The 17,979-nt window shown below is 52.5% G+C and overlaps 8 protein-coding genes across 8 annotated transcripts; 6 read left to right on the top strand and 2 right to left on the bottom strand.

Moving 5' to 3' along the window:
• Window positions 1-570: 570 nt before the first annotated feature.
• On the top strand, window positions 571-2,554 carry TRIREDRAFT_63978 (uncharacterized protein; the record flags this gene model as incomplete). The annotated part of the gene is made up of 3 exons (XM_006966537.1): window positions 571-1,230; window positions 1,320-1,448; window positions 1,496-2,554. The coding sequence occupies 3 exons, from the start codon at window positions 571-573 to the stop codon at window positions 2,552-2,554; spliced, it is 1,848 nt and encodes a 615-aa protein (XP_006966599.1).
• A 1,162-nt stretch (window positions 2,555-3,716) lies between these two features.
• TRIREDRAFT_108667 (uncharacterized protein) lies at window positions 3,717-4,225 on the top strand (the record flags this gene model as incomplete). Its single annotated transcript, XM_006966536.1, has 3 exons — window positions 3,717-3,804; window positions 3,866-3,937; window positions 3,999-4,225. 3 exons carry the CDS (start codon window positions 3,717-3,719, stop codon window positions 4,223-4,225), a joined length of 387 nt encoding a protein of 128 aa, XP_006966598.1.
• Window positions 4,226-6,021: 1,796 nt separating this feature from the next.
• On the bottom strand, window positions 6,022-6,978 carry TRIREDRAFT_64288 (uncharacterized protein; the record flags this gene model as incomplete). The annotated part of the gene is made up of 1 exon (XM_006966440.1): window positions 6,022-6,978. The coding sequence occupies one exon, from the start codon at window positions 6,976-6,978 to the stop codon at window positions 6,022-6,024; it is 957 nt and encodes a 318-aa protein (XP_006966502.1).
• A 261-nt stretch (window positions 6,979-7,239) lies between these two features.
• TRIREDRAFT_108665 (uncharacterized protein) lies at window positions 7,240-7,861 on the top strand (the record flags this gene model as incomplete). Its single annotated transcript, XM_006966535.1, has 3 exons — window positions 7,240-7,276; window positions 7,338-7,603; window positions 7,649-7,861. 3 exons carry the CDS (start codon window positions 7,240-7,242, stop codon window positions 7,859-7,861), a joined length of 516 nt encoding a protein of 171 aa, XP_006966597.1.
• A 445-nt stretch (window positions 7,862-8,306) lies between these two features.
• Window positions 8,307-9,189, bottom strand: TRIREDRAFT_122499 (uncharacterized protein; the record flags this gene model as incomplete). Its single annotated transcript, XM_006966439.1, has 2 exons — window positions 8,307-8,963; window positions 9,097-9,189. 2 exons carry the CDS (start codon window positions 9,187-9,189, stop codon window positions 8,307-8,309), a joined length of 750 nt encoding a protein of 249 aa, XP_006966501.1.
• A 1,051-nt stretch (window positions 9,190-10,240) lies between these two features.
• Window positions 10,241-10,618, top strand: TRIREDRAFT_108663 (uncharacterized protein; the record flags this gene model as incomplete). The annotated part of the gene is made up of 1 exon (XM_006966534.1): window positions 10,241-10,618. The coding sequence occupies one exon, from the start codon at window positions 10,241-10,243 to the stop codon at window positions 10,616-10,618; it is 378 nt and encodes a 125-aa protein (XP_006966596.1).
• Window positions 10,619-11,287: 669 nt separating this feature from the next.
• Window positions 11,288-12,862, top strand: TRIREDRAFT_79202 (uncharacterized protein; the record flags this gene model as incomplete). The annotated part of the gene is made up of 5 exons (XM_006966533.1): window positions 11,288-11,525; window positions 11,596-12,050; window positions 12,105-12,411; window positions 12,489-12,561; window positions 12,623-12,862. The coding sequence occupies exons 1-5, from the start codon at window positions 11,398-11,400 to the stop codon at window positions 12,860-12,862; spliced, it is 1,203 nt and encodes a 400-aa protein (XP_006966595.1). The 5' UTR covers window positions 11,288-11,397.
• Window positions 12,863-15,663: 2,801 nt separating this feature from the next.
• TRIREDRAFT_63981 (uncharacterized protein) lies at window positions 15,664-17,675 on the top strand (the record flags this gene model as incomplete). Its single annotated transcript, XM_006966532.1, has 5 exons — window positions 15,664-16,158; window positions 16,252-16,376; window positions 16,469-16,594; window positions 16,656-16,739; window positions 16,796-17,675. The coding sequence occupies 5 exons, from the start codon at window positions 15,664-15,666 to the stop codon at window positions 17,673-17,675; spliced, it is 1,710 nt and encodes a 569-aa protein (XP_006966594.1).
• Between the last annotated feature and the right edge of the window lie 304 nt (window positions 17,676-17,979).

Below are 17,979 nucleotides of genomic sequence, written 5' to 3'. Positions count from 1 at the left end.
GATTACATGTGAGCAGACTGAGAGTGTCGTGCAGAGGCGGGTTGCCGCAACGATTACCTAGGTGCAGGGAGATAAGGAGCCCTCTCTGTTGCGGCTTCTATCAAAGGTCTCCCGTGAGAACCTGCTATGTCTCGTCTAGAGTCTCATTATTGCTCATTACCAGTCTTTTTTTGACGATATCGATGCTCCTCGTCGGCTCACTTACATCACGTTCCACCTCTCTCCTGGCCCTGTGAGACCTCTAAATCACGGCAAGGCGTCAGGCCCAAGCTCGGGTTCAACACCAGCATACATAGGACTCACCCGGCACATTGGCTCCATGCTTCATTGGATTCGGGCGATTCTTGGGTCTCATAGAAGGGCATCACATGCAAGACGCATCCAATGCTTGCCAGCCAGGTATGACATAATCAAAGCTGCGAGTGCGGAAGAAGAGGCGGAAGAAGCGGAAAAGCAGCCATCACGTGATGCATGATGACAAGCAAGTCGTGGATCGAGGTGGTAAAGAACCACGACAGTTTGTCTCTTCTCACAGCTTTATAGACCAAAAAATATCTGCCGAGATGCGACATGGGCAGAGAGCCGACCAGTGCCAGCTGTCATACGTGTCGCCGCCGCCGGATCAAGTGTGACCTGGAGAGGCCGAGCTGCGGACAGTGCCTCAGATCGAGATACGAGTGCGCCGGATACGAAAGAGTGTTGAGGATTCAGAGCCATGGAATTGGGCGTTCGAGCCTGGTCAAGATCGGGCAATCGAGCTCATTTCCTTCTGAAGCGTCAGTGAATCATGGCGAGAAGGACGGTAGCCGTTCAGCTCGAGGCAGCGGCAGGAACTGCAGAGGGAAGCCCGACGTCAAGTCAAGGCTACCGAGTCGCACGCAAGAAACGCAGCCTCTCATCAGCCAGCCCAGCCTCGACCCGTTTGTCGACAATGTCACATTCTCCTACTTCTTCGACGCCTACAGCTGGATCAACATGCACAGTATTCTGTTACAGGACACGCCCATGCGCCAGCATCTCACCCAGCAAACAGACGAGCTTGGCTACGACAGCCTTCGGGCGCTTGCCTACGGAATCTTTGGTCGGGATCATGATGTCGCGGGATTGCAGCAGAACGGTGCACGACTCTATGGCATGAATCTCAAGAGGCTGCAGTCAAGGCTGGGAGTAGCGTCCAAGTCAGAATTGGCCACTCTCATCAAGCCCATCTCCATCATGGGGTCGTATGCTGTAAGTTGAAAAAAGTCCTTTACATGCAATCACTTGACTCAGAAATGCTACGAACAAGTGATTGGTGAACGCTGACCAAGTCATTGTAGATTGCCGTAGATTCCGACCTTCGATTCGTCCACCACCAAGGGCTGGCTCGGATCCTGGAACACTGCGGGCCGGAATGCTTCAACGACGCATCAATTCTGCCACTCTTTGAATCCTGCAGATTCACAATGGTGAGTGCCACTGGCCTCACAAACTCTTACATACTAATCATTGATAGCTGGCCAATGCTCTCGTGCAAAGGCGTGGCACGTTTCTCGAACAAGAACAGTGGAAGACGGTGCCCTGGTCGAAGTGTCCGGAGAACAAGTCAAACACACAGAAGCTACTCGACATCATCTCTTCCCTCCCGAGGCTTCTCGAGGAAACCGACCGAGTCCTCAATGAACGTTCCCAATGGGTCGCTGGCAATCGCACCATCGTTCGCGAGGAGACGCCAACCACAGTGCCCATTCTTCAGCAGCAGCTCGATTCTATGATCTTGGACTTGATTGCCTGGCGTTATCACTGGATTGCGGACAACCCACAAGCACAAGACATCCTCGACTGGGCGTTGTACAGAGTGAGCGACGAGTCCTATCGTCCCGGCATCAATGACGTCCACGGTCCAGACGTGTATGGGCTGAACGTCGGCAACATCCCCTTGGAAACATTGGGCACAGAGCCCGAGGCGAATGCAAACACTTTTGCGCTGATGCAAGAAGCCGCGCTCTACATAACTGCCATCATCAGCACAGAAAGGCTGAAAAAGAACCTCGCCGGCGCCGCTCGTGCCCCAGACGCCATTGACTTTTACAATGCTCCAAACTTTTCCACATGTCGATGCTACTTTGAGAATCCGGGACCATCGAGAGTCTGTCAAATATTTCCCGAGCCCAATGACCGCGTGAGTCAGGCGGCCTCGTGGAATCTCAACAGCGCCATGATAGCTGAGGCTCCCATCAAGTCATCAAGCAGCGACAGCAGTGAGGCTCTCGCCAAATTGAGCAATCATTCAGTTCGTTCCACATCATCGTCCGTTCCAGGGATGACCCTTCTGCCAGGAGATGGACGCTTCGCTGCTCAACTACGGATCTTGAACTCCCTGATCAAACATCTGCCACAGAGCCGCCCTTATGTTCTAAGCACCCTCGGGGCCATGGGACTAAGCCACTGCGTCCACGACGTTAGGCCCATGGATGAAAACGGAAACGAGTATATCGCGAAAGCAATTCGTGAGACCATGCTGAAGTCGAGATTCGGGGATGCAGCCGACGTACTGCTGAAGCGGTATCGGTGACCCTTCCAATGGTGTTGCCGACATGACTGCGGACAGTTTCTAGCTTACCTGTCCTTGGGGCATCTAAAATCTTGTCGATACGCTTAAAAGTTGCGGATAGTCTCTATTACGAATATGTATCTGTGGGCAACTCATCAGACAAGGACGGATTGGGACGAATCTGTAGAGTCTGGAAACCCGATCCACCCATCAACTACGCAATGCGAAGCGGGCGGCGAGTCACGCATCATCAACACCCACGACGGAGAGTAGAGGACGGAACCTTTTTCCCCCCTATGATCCAGATCATTCTTAGGGCCTGGAACTCACCGACCGCCTAAAACGATATCAAGCCACGCTCTCTCAACAAGCTCGAAGGCTGAGTGAACCCAACGCTGGAAGGGAAAATTGAAGTACTCGTTGCCAAGGTTGCGAATGTGCCCAGGCTGGTCCTGGGGGCTTGAGGCCTGCTTTTTCCAGTCTCAAAAGGGTAATAAAAACAGCCTCCAAACTTGGCTCCAGCTTGGTGATGCTCAACAAAGGCAACGAACAGCCTCAAAGCTTGATATTAGCTTAGTGGTGGCTTCACTATTAACACGAATTGTTCCCCGAAGACGCTCACGAGAATCTTTATTGCTCATACCTAGGTAGGTAGTTCTGATTCAATTCATTGATCGAGACATTTCAGCTTTTGGAAACATGGACTGTGTATCTTCAAGGAGGTAGAGACAGAATAAAGCATCGCACTCACATCTGATAACTTATACAGAGCCACGACTCTCTTTCCACGCGCTACTCAATCCTCATTTACCCAATCATGGGCATGCGAATACCAATTCGGGAAAGAGGCGGAGGCGGAGGCGAAGCCATCGTCTGGCTTTTCAGAAACCTTCGACAAAGTCAACAAACGCCACCGATTTCTTCATCTGTCCATCGTGTGTTCATCTCTCGAACCTTAATCATACCTATATAAACCTCACCGTCGTCCAGCTTGTCTCCTCCCCTAACTTCCGCTACCATCTTTCTTCATCAACAGTCCTCGGTATACTGACTACCAACTGCTGTCGACTCGACCGTCTCCTCCCAAAACACCAGCATACCAGAGCACTTACACCATCTCGGCACATCTGCCCGCCATCTTTCTCGCTTCGCTTCCCCCCATTTTTATACAAACAAAATAAAAATGGGTGTCACCACTGCCCCTTCTGCGCCGACACAACGGCAAAGACGACCCAGGCCAACAAGGCCTCGCACGGACGAGGAGCTGGCCGGTAAGTCAATTATGCCTGATTTCCTTTCTTTCAGGACGAGATAAGCTAACAGCCATATCAGCACGGGAAGCCAACAGAGTGCGCAGATGGATCAGCCGCGTCCGTGAGGTGCGAATCCGTCTCACTGAAGAAGGTATGCTTTTACACCCTACCCACTCTCTCACGTGTGCAGCACAGCTGACTGGATTATATAGAGAGCCGCATCTACAACGGCCTCTCTCACCACGACGGAGATGGACAGGTCGCCCTGGTCTGGAGCTCTGGCGAGTGGGCCGTCTGGAGACGGGGAGAGCGCTTGAGGGCTCTTGTGGAGGAGGAACTCGACGTCTTCGCGTTTCTCGAGGTTTTGTGCTTGATGGACTGCACAATCGAGGAGACGGCATCCAATGGACGCCGGCGGATGACGTTTCAGCGGGAGTGAGCGCTGGGGTTCGAATTTGTTGCCTTGGTTGGCTTTTATTTCCTTGGTGAGCAGCTAGCCTTGGGACTCACGTCAAGTTATGTCTAAGCGCTGTGGCGGTCGTGTTTGGAAGTTTACGATTCAATATACCCACTTTGTTCTACTTGTCCAAGCTCAAGTCATGTTTTGCCAAGCGTCAGTTATTGAATGAATGTTGGGCAGCATGTCGTTCCTCCCCACCGGATATGAATCTCCATGATCGTGCCTCCGTCAATTGCTTGTATCCTTCGTCCATCGTATCTCGTCCTTGCCGAAGACGGGGTGATGTCGAAGTAAAGCTACAAGGTCGATGCCCGCTAGATGCGTCCATGCGGTGAGCAAAGCTGCTGCTGCCTTCTACTTCTACTGCCGCTACTAGATACTAATGCTGCTACTGCTGCTGCCGGTCCTGCTAACACTGCTTTATGGATGCCCTCAAGATGCCCTCCGGGGGCTCTAACGTGAGTCCAGCTAAGGTAAGTACGCTTAATAAAAACCAAGGTACCTCCGGCCTCAGCGGGGATAAGGGACTCGTAGACCTAGGTAGCCAGACCAGACACATCGGCCGCCGAAGTTGCCTTGCCCTGCCCAAGTCCTACAGCCGAGGGAAACACCGTCCCTCCCTTTGTGGTCACTGGCACTGCGACAACTGGTACAGGCATCCCTCCTAACCTTCTCTGGACAACTAGACGCCGGCGTCCCTGTCCACTTTCCATCACTAGGCCCTGACAAAATGTTCCCCCCTGCGGGACATATCGGGCATGAATGAATGAAATGGGATAAATTGGGGCGGCGGGAGGCAACACTAGGTCGAAAAGGGAACGAGACCTAGGGGAGATCTATGACTTGACGTTAATACTTTACCTTATGCACAGGTGATGGCGAGGACGCCATCATTTCTTGGCCGGGGGGATGTTGGAAGACACATGACCTGAGGTCACCTACCTACCTACCTCCCATATATAAGGTACCTAGGTAGAGCCGTAAACACACCAGTGCTACTCAATGGTAATACTACCTAATAAGCTAGGTAGCTGTATATTGCCGCCTCTGCATTCAAGAGTGTGGTACTACTAAATCCAAGTACCATCTACAAGTATAAGGTAGGTAGGTACTCAAAGGCATGGGCATTTGTGTGTCGTTTGCGGCTTTTCGGCTGCATGAGGCCATCACTACATAGTATCAAGGTGTCAGTCTTTCTCAACCATCTGGGATAGAAAGTTCTTGAAGGAATGTTCTAGGAGAAGTCAAGATGGGTGGCACAGTCATGCCGGTTGTGCTGCATCACCCCCGCATCCTGGATTGTAGGCCGCCCCGGAAGCACATGTCGCGACTGTCACACCCGCTCCGTCCATTCACCTTCCACTAAAAACAACGAGATGCAGGGTGACGACGCTGAAAAGTCTCCGGTACTGTGCATATACGAGGCCTACTCTTTGCCGAGTGCTTGCATTTAGCCAACCGTTTTTGATAGATCATGAGGAGCATGCAGCTCGGCTCGTTTGACGGGGAGATCCCGCGGGTAGGGACACCTCCCGATGCCTACCTGGAGATGCAATGTGTGAGTAATACCTTGATGGAAGGGCTTGGAAGATGTTAGATCACACCTAAGAATCGATGGTAGCAGAGCGGATCGAAATACAACAGGACAGGTCGACAGAACGCAGGGATGACTATATATAGAATAACACGAATCATACAATAAAACATCAATCAACCTATAGGCCTTTCTGAAGGCAGCGACGATTAAAGATGACCCGGCAACATCTATGTTCGAGTCACCATTCCAGCCCCATCTTGTCTGAAGAACAAGATCCCTTGTTCCAATCGTAGAGACCTCCACGTTCGAGAAATGCTGCTTCATCCCAGAAAACTTGCTCCAACGCGCGGCGAACACCAGCCTTCAAGATGGACTCGGATGGAGCTTTCCCATCTCTATCCAAGAAACGCATGTATTCGTCGAGAATCAGGTAGGATTTAGCCATCAAACGGTTTGGTTCCGGAACCAGAGACGCTTGGCCGCTGTGCCTCTTGCAAAAGTCGTCAAACTCTTCGTCAGAGATAGTCAGGCTGTGAGCGTTGCGAAGCGTGGCATCGGAGTCGTTCTCCCCTGCGACGATGAGCACTTGGAAGCACTTCCAGCGAAATGGCTGTAGCGCGCTGATATGCTGATTCATGTCCTCGAGATGATTGAACCTGTTGACGACGGTGTTGAGCTTGAACTTGATGCTGTACTTTTGGCACCAAGAGGCAATTTCGTACAGCTTCTTGACCTGGTTGCCGGATCCTCGACCAATTTTGACGTTTGTGGCTTCGTCGAAGGAGTCGCAGCTGATGGCCAGGATGTCAATGTTGTGACCGTGTTTCTGGAGGAACCGCTCCTTGATCAGGCTCCCATTTGAGACGATGGAGACTGATTCAATCTGGAGAGTGTCTTTGCAGTAATCAATCATTTCTCCGAGAAACTTGGGGTAGAGAAAGGGCTCTCCGCCGGCGAAGTTGCACTTCTTCATGCCCGCTTCCTTGAGGAGCTTGAGGCCTCGTTTGGCGTTTTCAGGGGTCTCAATATGGGAGGTTGTTGCTGTGTGGAAGCAGAAGGCGCACGTCATATTGCATTTTCGTGAGAAATGGTAATTGACAGATATTGGAGGAGATCTTCTACGTAGAAAGGGAGCTTTGACAAATAGCCAGAGAAGGACGACGATGATAAGAAGAAGGGAAGTAAAAGCAAGCATGGTCAAGTTGTATTAGCTGGTACCAAGGTTGAAGGGTAAGTTTGTTCAATTAGAAGCAGAGTGGATGGAAAGCAGAAGAAGAAAAGAGAATGTGTAAAGCAAACAGGCTTTATATGGCTTTTAAAGGCAGCAGACATCTACCCGTGCCCTAATGTTGCACAGCACAATTTCCGCACATACATATTGCCCACGGAGACTGCATCAAGCCGTCGGCCTCCCGCCCAAACTCCATCTCTATAGCCAGCCAAGTCGCCAGTAATCATGGAAGCTGCTGAGAAACGCTTCATATTCGTGCTTGGTAAGTCAAAACCATGCTCAACCAACTCAGGAGATCTAACGAGCCTGTAAAGGTGCCCCAGGAGCAGGCAAGGGATCTCTCTGCAAGAAGCTTGCAAACAAATACGGCTTCACGCACCTCTCCATTGGCGACGTCTTACGAGGAGTTGTTGCAATGCCCGAAGCAGACGAGACGGTGGTTGAATATGTCAGGCGTGGAGATCTTCTGCCCACCGAGTTGCTCTTTGATGTTCTGAGGCCTCATGTCAATGCGGGCGGCACAATCATCTTGGACGGCTTCCCTCGGCGTCTTGATCAAGCTGAAGCATTTGAAAGAGAGGTAACGCTTGTCAGTCTATCATAAATAATCATCTACGATTCTAACTTGGCATAGTTCCAGGCTCCGTTGCTCGTTTTGTTCTTTGACTGCCCTCGGGCTTTAGCTGAAGGACGCGTCATAAACAGGAAGCAAGGTCGCGAAGGCGACAATATCGAGACTTTCAAGAAGCGATATGACGAGTTCCAGAACCTGAACCCCCCTCTTCTTGAGCGTTTTGAGGAACAAGGCAAGCTCATTACGGTCAGTCACCAGCATGTCGCCGCATAAGGGTTGTGATGCTGACTGATGCCCCTGCTATGCGATAGATTGATACGAGCGGTTACACCAACAATTCGTATGCGACCCTGTTGGCTCTCTTGCAAGGCAGACTGTAACAGGGCATGTGTGACGATGGCGCAGGATGAGATGCGGCGGCCTGAGACATGGTCGCGTTATTGCCGTAGAAGCACGACCATCCAAAGCACTGGGATGAACGGACTGTTGCATCAAATTTCTTCCACCCCCTGTAGAGGCATGATGGTTACAAATCGTAATCACAGAAAAGCTTCATTCAGGCCTCGCAATAAAAGATCTCAACCATGCAACTGATCATGGCATATGTGGCAGACAGAATATCATCAGAGCCTCCATAACCGGGATCAAAGAAACCGCGTATCAAGGCTATGCCACCCAAGTTTTTTGCCCTCAAACCATTCAGTATCCTCATCTGCTCTCAGACACCGTTTTTGCGCTTCCACTCAAAGTACGCCGTCACCTTTCCCGTTGCACCCAGGGTAAACGCCCACGCATACGTCTTCATGAAGTCAACAATCCTCTCGTCCATGAGCTGCATCTCGGCTTGCTTCTGCTGCTCAGTCGGGTCGTGCCCATCGACGCCGAGCAGAGTCTTTTGCAGTTCGACCTCGCCAACCTCGTGTCCAAAGTCCATCTTGTCCAGCACAATCCGGAACTCCTCGTCAGCAATCCAGGTATTGCGCGTGGTGGTGAAGACGGCAATGGGCTCCAGGCCAAAGTTTCGAGACTCTGACTCGTTGATGCCGGTATGGCGCCGAATGTATGCCGATATCGCCTCGATGCTGCTGAGTTCCTCGAATCTCGAGTTCAGGAAGCTTCCGCCCTTTTTGAGCTTTGCCTCCCAGATGTCGTCTCGCTTCCGAATCCAGGCTCCAGACTGGGAGAGGAGTTTGTCCTTGTCGTAGTAGGCGTCGTGGATCACTTTGACCGGGAGCGTTTTGAGGCTTTTGAAGTGAGGGAGGCCGCCATATTGCGTCAGTTGGGGGACTGCGAGCGAGCGAAACTTTCTCTCGACTTCGAGGATGCACGTCTTTGGGAGGCGTCGGGAAGCCATGGGCGAGGCCTGATGCTTTGGCTGTGGGAGGGACACACATGGTTAGCCTTTCGTTAGAATAGGTATGGTGAAGCAGAAGATGTCCAGTCCCATGGCCGACCCTTGCCAGCGCCTGACGAGGCTTTGATGCCCAACACTTGCCTGAATACAGTACTACGAGCTTCTGGTTGGCAGAAGGTGAAACAGACGGGAAGGATTCAGGCTTCACATTCCAGCTGAGGAGACGGAATAACTGTGGCCCGTGCATGAGGGTCGGAATAAACGGGCATTGGATGATGCAGGCGATGGGCAGCTGGCAAATCGTGGCAGGTTTGTGTTGGTGTCTGTCTGTGTTACCCAGCTGTTCTCGCCACTCTGCTTCCACCAGGTGAATTAACAAGTCAGGTCCTATGTGATGCTGCCGTTGTGCCTGGTTTGATCTCGTCAATTCTTATTAATTGAAAGCAACTTGAATGGATTCCCAAATATCGCGATGTCTATCTGACGATGTGGCAAGACCAGTGTTGTCTCGTTGAAGCGCGATCGACTTGCGCCAGCTGGCCGGCCGCTTCAGCCACTTATCAGATTTATATCGACAATGTATGATGGCAACAGAGTGAAGAATAGTCGGTTTGTTTACCAAGATCGCGGAGTCGATATCGCTCGAACGCCTCAACATCCTGTCAGCATCCTGTTCAAGGCAACTCGCCAAGACACGGACTGGCTGTCTTACATCTGGCAATCAGCAAATTGAAGTCCTATGGGATCGATCGACTCCATGTTTGCATCTCGGAGGTTGCCGTTTCTGGAGAGATGAAGCGCTGGTATCACGATACTCAAACAGAGGCGAATCCTTCTCATGTCAAGAGAAGCGGGCTTGAAGCTGTAGGACCATTGTCTCAAAGTGGCATCGCTAATCATTTGTGTGGTGAGAGTTGCCAGCATCATATCAGCAGGTAAGCCATCTGGGCATCATGGAGATTCCTACGGCTGACATTTGACATCACTCTGTCTCACGGAGATGTTACCAAAGCAGTCATCAAACGCTGATCTGTTGGACTTTGCGTCGCAAGACGAAAATGACCGTTACACGACTTGAAATCAGGCAGCAGCCTTGCTCTTCGTGGGCTTGCCAATCATAACTAATTAGTGAGAGAGAGCCGAGACATTCTCAAGCATGGAAGATGCAAGGGATAACATGTCGACCAATCCTATATATCCAGTTTGGGTATAAAAAGGCAGAACCATCTCCGTCTATCTGCACAGTAAAGCCTTTCAGTCACATCGAATTCATCATTTCGACCTCGAAAGCTTCTACAATGCAGTTGATCAGCTCCCTCATCTGTCTCTCCCTCTCCGCCTCCGTGGCCCAAAGCGCCATCGCCATTGGCAATCAAATAAGAGAAGGAGGAACGCACTACAATGTGGCGTGGATCGAGGGCATCAACCCATGCCAAGCCGACGTCGCCATCGGACCCGAGAGCGGCCGCGAGTGCAACAAGAACTTCCGACTTGACGGCACCGACTACTATCTCGTCGGATGTACCGATCCCAACACGGGCTACGCGCAGAATCCGCAGAGGCTGAGGCGGGTCAAGGATGATTCGCTGTATGGAACCTGTGCGCCGGTGAAGAAGAAGGAGATTGACTGCAAGGGGTCGACTCACAATGTGGTGAAGCGGTATCTGTGTGGCTAGAATCGAGCAATGGGAAGCTCGCGTGGAGGCTGTCCTTGACACATACACAGCATGACATGGCCCAGGGTGGGATTGATGAATGACTCTTTGCATACGAGGACAAAATTGTAGTCGAAAGCATAAAGGGGGGGTCACGCATTCAAACACGGTACCTACATGTAGTCAAAGCTCACTATTAAAGGCTATTAAAGGAGCCCAAGTCAGACTGCCGTCATTGAACACTGTTTAGCAGCCAATTTGAAACGCACAGTGCCCTTACAATTCCACAGCCCGGGTGGTTGTTGTATGTCTAGTGCTATGATTGCCCTGTTATTTGACCTTGAAGCACGTTTCTATTTGGGACTGTAACAGTCTCGTGGTTGATGCCAAGCAATAGCATGGCCTGATCAGACGTTCCAACCCCAGCTCATGGCCGGATCACCTACATGATAGGATGCGGAGAAATACGGGGAGTGTCGCCCGCTTTGCATGGCCTCAACTCCATTACTCCGAGAATGCGGGGGGAGCTGCGTGTCCTGTCGGAGAATTGCCTATGCAGGCTAAACGCTTCAGCAGCAGCGTCTCCTATTTATGATCCGAGGCTGCCAGCCATCTCGGTCAAAGGACGGCGGTCGTCCTCATCACAGCGACGTGAGCACACCTGCAACTATACTATGGCAGTCACCGAGACTCAGACAACGGTCGAAGACGCAATCGAGATTGCAGATCTGACGCAAACTGGCCGTCAAGATGCTGCTGGTCCAGAGCCAGAAGCCGAGAGCCGTAGCCTCGACAAAGCGATGTACTTGAAGCTCATCAGCGCTGGCTTCTCCTTCTTCGTCGCCGGAGTCAACGATGGAGCCATAGGGGCTTTGATACCCTATTTCATCCGTGACTACAATGTTACCACCGCAATCGTGTCCAGCGTGTGAGTTGCCGCTGAACAATCTTGACACCATCATCGTAAGGCCATCAACTAACACCCACGTCTTCACCAGCTACGGCGCCAACTTCCTCGGCTGGCTCTTTGCCGCCATTACCAATACCCACCTCCGCCAGTATCTCGACCTTGGCGCCATGCTCGCCCTCGGAGCCGCATTCCAGATCGCCGCTCACGCCCTCCGGTCCTGGGAACCTCCCTTCGGACTCTTTGTCGTCACGTTTTGGCTCGTGAGCGTCGGCCAGGCCTTCCAGGACACGCACGCAAACTCGTGGGTTGCCAGCGCCGTCCCAAAGGGCGCGCATCGCTGGCTGGCGTTTATCCATGCCATGTACATGGCGGGCTGCCTCGTCGGCCCGTTTGTCTCGACGGCGGTGGCTTCGGCGGGAGAGGTCTCGCGGTGGTACTTGTTCTATACGTTTCCGCTGGGGCTCGGAGTGATGAATCTCGTTTTGACGTGTGTTGCATTCCGGGACACGCTCGGGCTTCAGCGGAAGAGCTCTGCGAGCGAGAGTCAAGGACGAACACTTGGTGAAACTGCTGCTGCTGAGCCGAGCAACGAAGCAGTATCGAGAAACAAGGAGGCGACGCAGCTCATCAAGAAGACGGCGTCCACGCCCAGCGTCTGGCTGCTCAGCCTCTTCTTCTTCTTCTACCTCGGCTCGGTGCTCACGGCGGGCGGCTGGGTCGTCGAGTACCTGGTCAACGTGAGGCACGGCAATCTTTCGCAGATGGGATACGTGCCGGCGGGCTTCAACGGCGGCGGTCTCCTGGGGCGGTTGCTGCTCGCTGAGCCAACACATAGGTTTGGCGAGCGCCGGATGGTGTTTCTGTATGTTGTTGCGTCGATCGGCCTGCAGCTCATCTTCTGGTTGTAAGTTGGATAGAGCCTCCCCTCACCCGAGACGATAGGTATCCAAGATTCTAACTTACAGTCTCTCGTTACCCTAGGGTGCCGAACATTGTCGCCGCATCAATTGCCGTCAGTCTTATCGGCTTCTTTACAGGACCGCTGTTTCCGACTGTACGTCTTCCTTAGTCTTATGATTTCCGTACCCAGGCATCATCTAACTCATCATCAATAGGGCATCTCCCTGGGCTCGAAATTGTTTCCGTCAGACATTCACTCCACCGCGCTGCCGCTGGTTTTTGTCTTTGCCCAGCTGGGAGGATCCCTGTTTCCCATCATCACGGGAGTTGTCTCTGCCGATGCCGGCGTCAAAGTGCTGCAGCCCATGCTGATTGCCCTCCTGACGGTTACGGCGATTAGCTGGCTACTTGTGCCGTCGCCAAAGACTTCGAATGCCGAGCTGCATCAAGAGTAGTGGTGACTGATACGCGATCCCTCTACTTATGGCACGCAGACGGAGGCATCGATGGCCAGTTGGGAGTGCATATTGAACGGGCAGCGCGTACAAGCGCCCCTATCAAGCAATTGATGTTTTTACTGCAGGTGGCGATGTTAAAGGACCGACATCCACTGGGAAAATACAACCTGATGGGTTGTTTTCTTTCAGTGTTTGCATGGTTCAGTAAAGTATCTTCCTGGCGAAGCACAGCTTGCATTCATTGTATGCAGTGTAGCCGCTCGTCTCACACAAACACTAGAAGCAGTTTCAGTCCCGATTCTCCACGAACTTTCTCATTCAAGCGCGCCATTTCATTTCCCATATGTGATTCCCGGTTCAGAGCTGCATTTCGAACATCAGAAAGCGTCCTAGATCCATTGGAGCTTGTGCACTGACCGCCATTCTCTGGGTGAGGGGAGACCCTGAGCCCTTGATATCCCTTGCATCACGGCAGGAAGTAAACATTGCCGTCCCGCGCGATCAGCCTCTTACTAGTTTGAGCAGGGTTTATTTAAACGGTTCATGCCGCTCAGTGTCGAGCCAATTGATCACAGCTTTGTGACGCAAGGGTCATGCATGTCTCACAGCCTTATGGGGCGATTAACCATTTGCTTTCACCGCGTTGCGAAGCCATGATAGCGTACACTGCTCTGAGCAACGCTCCCTTAGAGATAAATACCACATGTCTTTTGATGCGAAAGAGGCGTCCAGGTTGACGGTACACAGGGCTAGGCGTCAACTGCGGCTCGCTGAGACGGTCGCAACAACAACCCGGTTGTGATGAAAGTGACAGTGATCTGTCAAGTTCCCCAGACCCCGTAGCAATGTGACGCTATGGATTTCCCTGCGTTGTAAAGATCGTCTCGAATACATGATCAACTCTGTTTAAATACTCTGTTAGGAGACCAGGCTTCTCATCTCGTCATCGGTGTTGGGTGGAGGAGGTGATGAGGAGATGATGCTTGGGCCGTCTGGCGATCAACACTGCACTACTGAGATGGCATCACCCGCCAGGAAAACCCGAGCAAGAGGCTCGAATTATTTTTCAACAATAGGTATCGCTGTAGCCATCAAGATCTGTGCTTCAACAGATTCGGGTACGAAGCGCACACAGACATGGCGGGTTTGCAGATACGCGAAAGCCCGAAGCTGCTCGATCTCGGTGTGACGGAGAGACATGACAAATACTGCTTTCGTACCTGCATGATAGTACATACACCTGTCGCTCCCTGCAGAAGAGCTTCAGCCGTACCTAGATTCGTCCAGCCTCATTTCAGCGTTTGAGGCTGGTCGTGATCTGCTGTCTGCTCCTTCGATGAATCTGTCGTGGAACAGATGAGAGCTAGAGTCAACCTCCAGTAGCCCCGATTGGAGGATAACCCACGATGCCTTACCGTAATAGCGTGGAGAGAGAGAGAGACAGAGCGACAATGAGCGGGATGACGGTAAAAGCGGCAAGATGGCAGGGCTATGCCGGCCAGTGGCTCTCGTTACACTGGATGTACCCCTGTGATTCGGCTCAGAGGGAAACAAGCAGGGGGGATACCAAGACTCGTCCACCAAGGCCACCAATCACCCAACAATTCAACTACTAAATCTCAGTGTTGGTATACTCGGCGGTTGAGGCCATCTACTTATACCTAGGTAACGCTCGTACCTAGACATCCATCTTGAGAGCTGCAGTTGGTCGAGGTCACAACACCTAGGATTCCGTTCGCTGATCTCGCAGCATAGATTTTACATACACACTCACACAACATTCAGGACGATAATACCAATGTAGAAAAAAGAGTACTAATTGTCATCACTCACGTCAAGTGTGCGTGCACAGCAGCAATAGTATATGCAATATGCGCTACAGATATGCACGATCGGTTGTTCAGCAGCAGATACTTTGCACAATCTGCAGGAATAAACATTGATGCGTACAATGACTGTAGATGCCGTAATGGGCTCCCATCGGGTCAGAGGGCATGAATGAGACTCCAACGCAGGGAAGGCGGTTTTTGTCTCGCAGCATCTGCAAGGGCTGACCGACCCCGACAATATGAGGCATGTCTCAGTCGACCATCCAGAGGACAACGGCCATCCATGGCTTCTTGGGTACTATTATGTAGTATCTGAGATCGCCACAACAGAAATGATTCTCATAAGGGACAGGCGACTTTTCCCACGATTGGCCGGACACCCTACGGGAAGAAGGTTGGTCGAGAGAGGTTGTGCGTGTAGTTGGTTGGCCCTCCTGTGATTCTCGTGGATAAAACTTTTCCGGTGGGAATCAATGAAGCTAGAGGCAATCTCGAGGAAAAAGAAAAGAAAAATGAACGTCCAAAGCAAAAGCTTCCAGAGCGCGCGCCTACACTCGATGGACGTGATGAGATGGTAAAAAGCATCTCCAGCCCATGATCCCGGCCCATCCATCCTCAGTCCTAGACCTGCATGCAGTCTCAGTCTCAGTCTCCTGCATCACACTGTCAGCTCCAGGTCACCAGAGAGACGGGGGGGGAAGCAACCACAACCGCCTTTTGCTGCGGTTGAATCACCCTTTGAGCACCAGGCCCCCGGGATCAATAAAGGTCTTGCTGCCCATCTTTGCGTCTTTGTTTCCTTTATACACTTTTGGTCAGCGACTGTCTCCCCAGCATCTCTCTCTCTCTCTCTCTTTATAGACCTGTCGTGGCCTGACAGCCTCCAAAGCAACAAGCAAACTTCCCATTTCCCTCTTCCGAGAAAAGCAGACTCATTTTCGCCCGCCCAGCTCGCCAATCGACGCCACCATGGGCACCGAGCTCGGCCTCACCGCCGACTCCAAGCCCGAGGCGCGACTCGACTCCGTCGGCATCTGGTGGATATGCTGGTCCGCCGTGTGGACGCTGCTCCTGCTCGCGGGCGCGGGCTTCCTCATCCTCAAGCGCAACACGCCGATGCTCCGGATCCGCGGCATCGGCCTCTCGCTGTCGGCCATCTTCCTGCTGCATCTCTTCTGGATGGCGGTGCAGCTCGGCTATGTCATCGGGCCGCTGTACCCCGGAGACACGCAGTACTGGATCATGGGCACGTACTTGCCCCTGGGCATTGGTCTCTTTCACGGGTCGAACTCGCGGTTCCTGCATATCGCGCAGCGGCAGAAGCAGTACCTTGAGAGTAAGAGTGATTCTCAAGCGGCGGCCAAGACGAGCAATAAGGACGGCGACGGCTTCATCAGCCGGTTCCGCCGACTTGACCACACGGCCAAGGTCATTCTCCTGGTGGGCTCTGGAATGCTGTTCCAGGTGAGTGGTGGCGGCCATGCGTTTCTTCGCCCTGCGCCCCGGACTTTTTTGCATGCAAACCCACGCGAGCTAACAATTCTTTGTCTCTGCCAGCTATTCATGACCATCTTCATGTACATCATCTCGCGAAAGTGGCACAGCGCTTGGGGGATTCCAGGTACAGAAGTTCACGGCAACGACATGGAGCAAAAGGTCCAGATGGGCCGCGGATGGGAGTGGTCAGTGGTTCTCTGATGAAGCTTCAACTCAGCTTTTTTGTTTGTTCCAAGTGTGAGCCTTCTTGCGCTGACCGTTGCTTTGAGCGATTCAGGTGGCCGTCTATTATTTGGCAGCTCTTCTGGGCGTGGGTTGTCGCCCCCTCCACCTTATGGAGTGCGCGCGCCATCAGGGATACTCAGGGATGGCGCACCCAGACCATTCTGTGTGCGATTTCGAGGTGAGATGAAGTGGCAACTCCCTGAGATGGGTTTGTCATCGCTGACGGCGTGTGTATATAGTCTCCATGCGGCTCCCATGTGGCTGATTGCCTTGTATGTTCCAGAAATGGAGGCAATCAACCATCACTTTATTCCGCCTCAGTGGTTCGTCCCCCTCCTACCATCTTTCTCAAGGCATCAGCACTCATCAAATGCCTCAGGATCGCCCTCTCCATCTGGTTGATGGAAATCTTCACCGTCTTCCTCCCCTGCTGGGAAGTCATCAGCCACCAGGCCCTCTGCCAGGAGACCCTCAACACGATTGCCCAGTGGGAGAACAACAAGACCGGCGTCGGCAAGGCCATCCAATCCATCAAGTCCAAGTCGACCGTCGTCGAATCATTCAAGAGCGGGTGGAAATCGACGCACACCTCCGGCAAGGCATCCTCCGTCGAGTCCATTCTGACGCTGAGCGCGCTGGAGCATGTGCTGCAGAGGAATCCCGAGCCGCTGCAGCAGTTTTCCGCCTTGAGAGACTTTTCGGGCGAGAATATTGCGTTTCTCACAAGTGTTGGGGACTGGAAGTCTTCGTTTCCCGCGTCGGTCTTGAATCGCAACAGCGATATCTCGGAGGAGACGAGGCGAGAGCTCGTGAGAGAGCGCTTCAACCGCGCTCTTCGCATCTACACCGACTACATCAGCGCCACCGACGCCGCGTTTCCCATCAACATCTCTTCTGTAGAGCTCAAGCGGCTCGAGGCCATCTTTGAGCAGCCCGCTCGCTCGACATACGGCGAAAAGCAAGGCGTCAATGCCGCAACGCCATTCGACGACGTGTCCAGGCCCGACTCTGCAACCTCATCGACCGCTGAAAAGGAAAAGGTCGACGGCGACGGCGTGCAATACTGGGGCAGTATCCCGGACGACTTTGATCAGACGATATTCGACGATGCCGAGAGGTCCATCAAGTACCTCGTCCTGACGAATACGTGGCCGAAATTCGTCCGGGACAGACGGAGCTCGATGGAAGCGTTTGAGAGTGCTGGAAGCATCGAGGCGGGCGGCATGCGGTTTCCGATTCCGTATACTACTAGTAGGTAGGTAAGCAGTGACTGGTGCGGAGAGGCCGCATTACAATATTCTTAATCAGGGGAGGCGTATGTTTAATTTTTTCTGGGCGGACGGAGAGCGATTATTTGGCGGAGAATCTCGGCTCTGTGCCTTTTACTAATTTCTTGATTTGTATATGTGGCTTTACGCCATGGCGCGAGACTTGATAGCCCAAGGCACCAGGTGGTTGTTGTCTGTGTGCCTCGAGATAGTGATGATGCCTTAGGAGAAAGGGGGGGGGCGTGGCATCGGGCAGTGTAATAGTAATCAGGGGTCGCTCAGGATGGCCAGTACA

This window comes from Trichoderma reesei (genome assembly GCF_000167675.1).
Source record: "Trichoderma reesei QM6a unplaced genomic scaffold TRIREscaffold_13, whole genome shotgun sequence".
Lineage (NCBI taxonomy): Eukaryota > Fungi > Ascomycota > Sordariomycetes > Hypocreales > Hypocreaceae > Trichoderma > Trichoderma reesei.
Note: the sequence above shows the minus strand (reverse complement) of the source record. Positions and strands in the feature narration are given on the sequence as shown.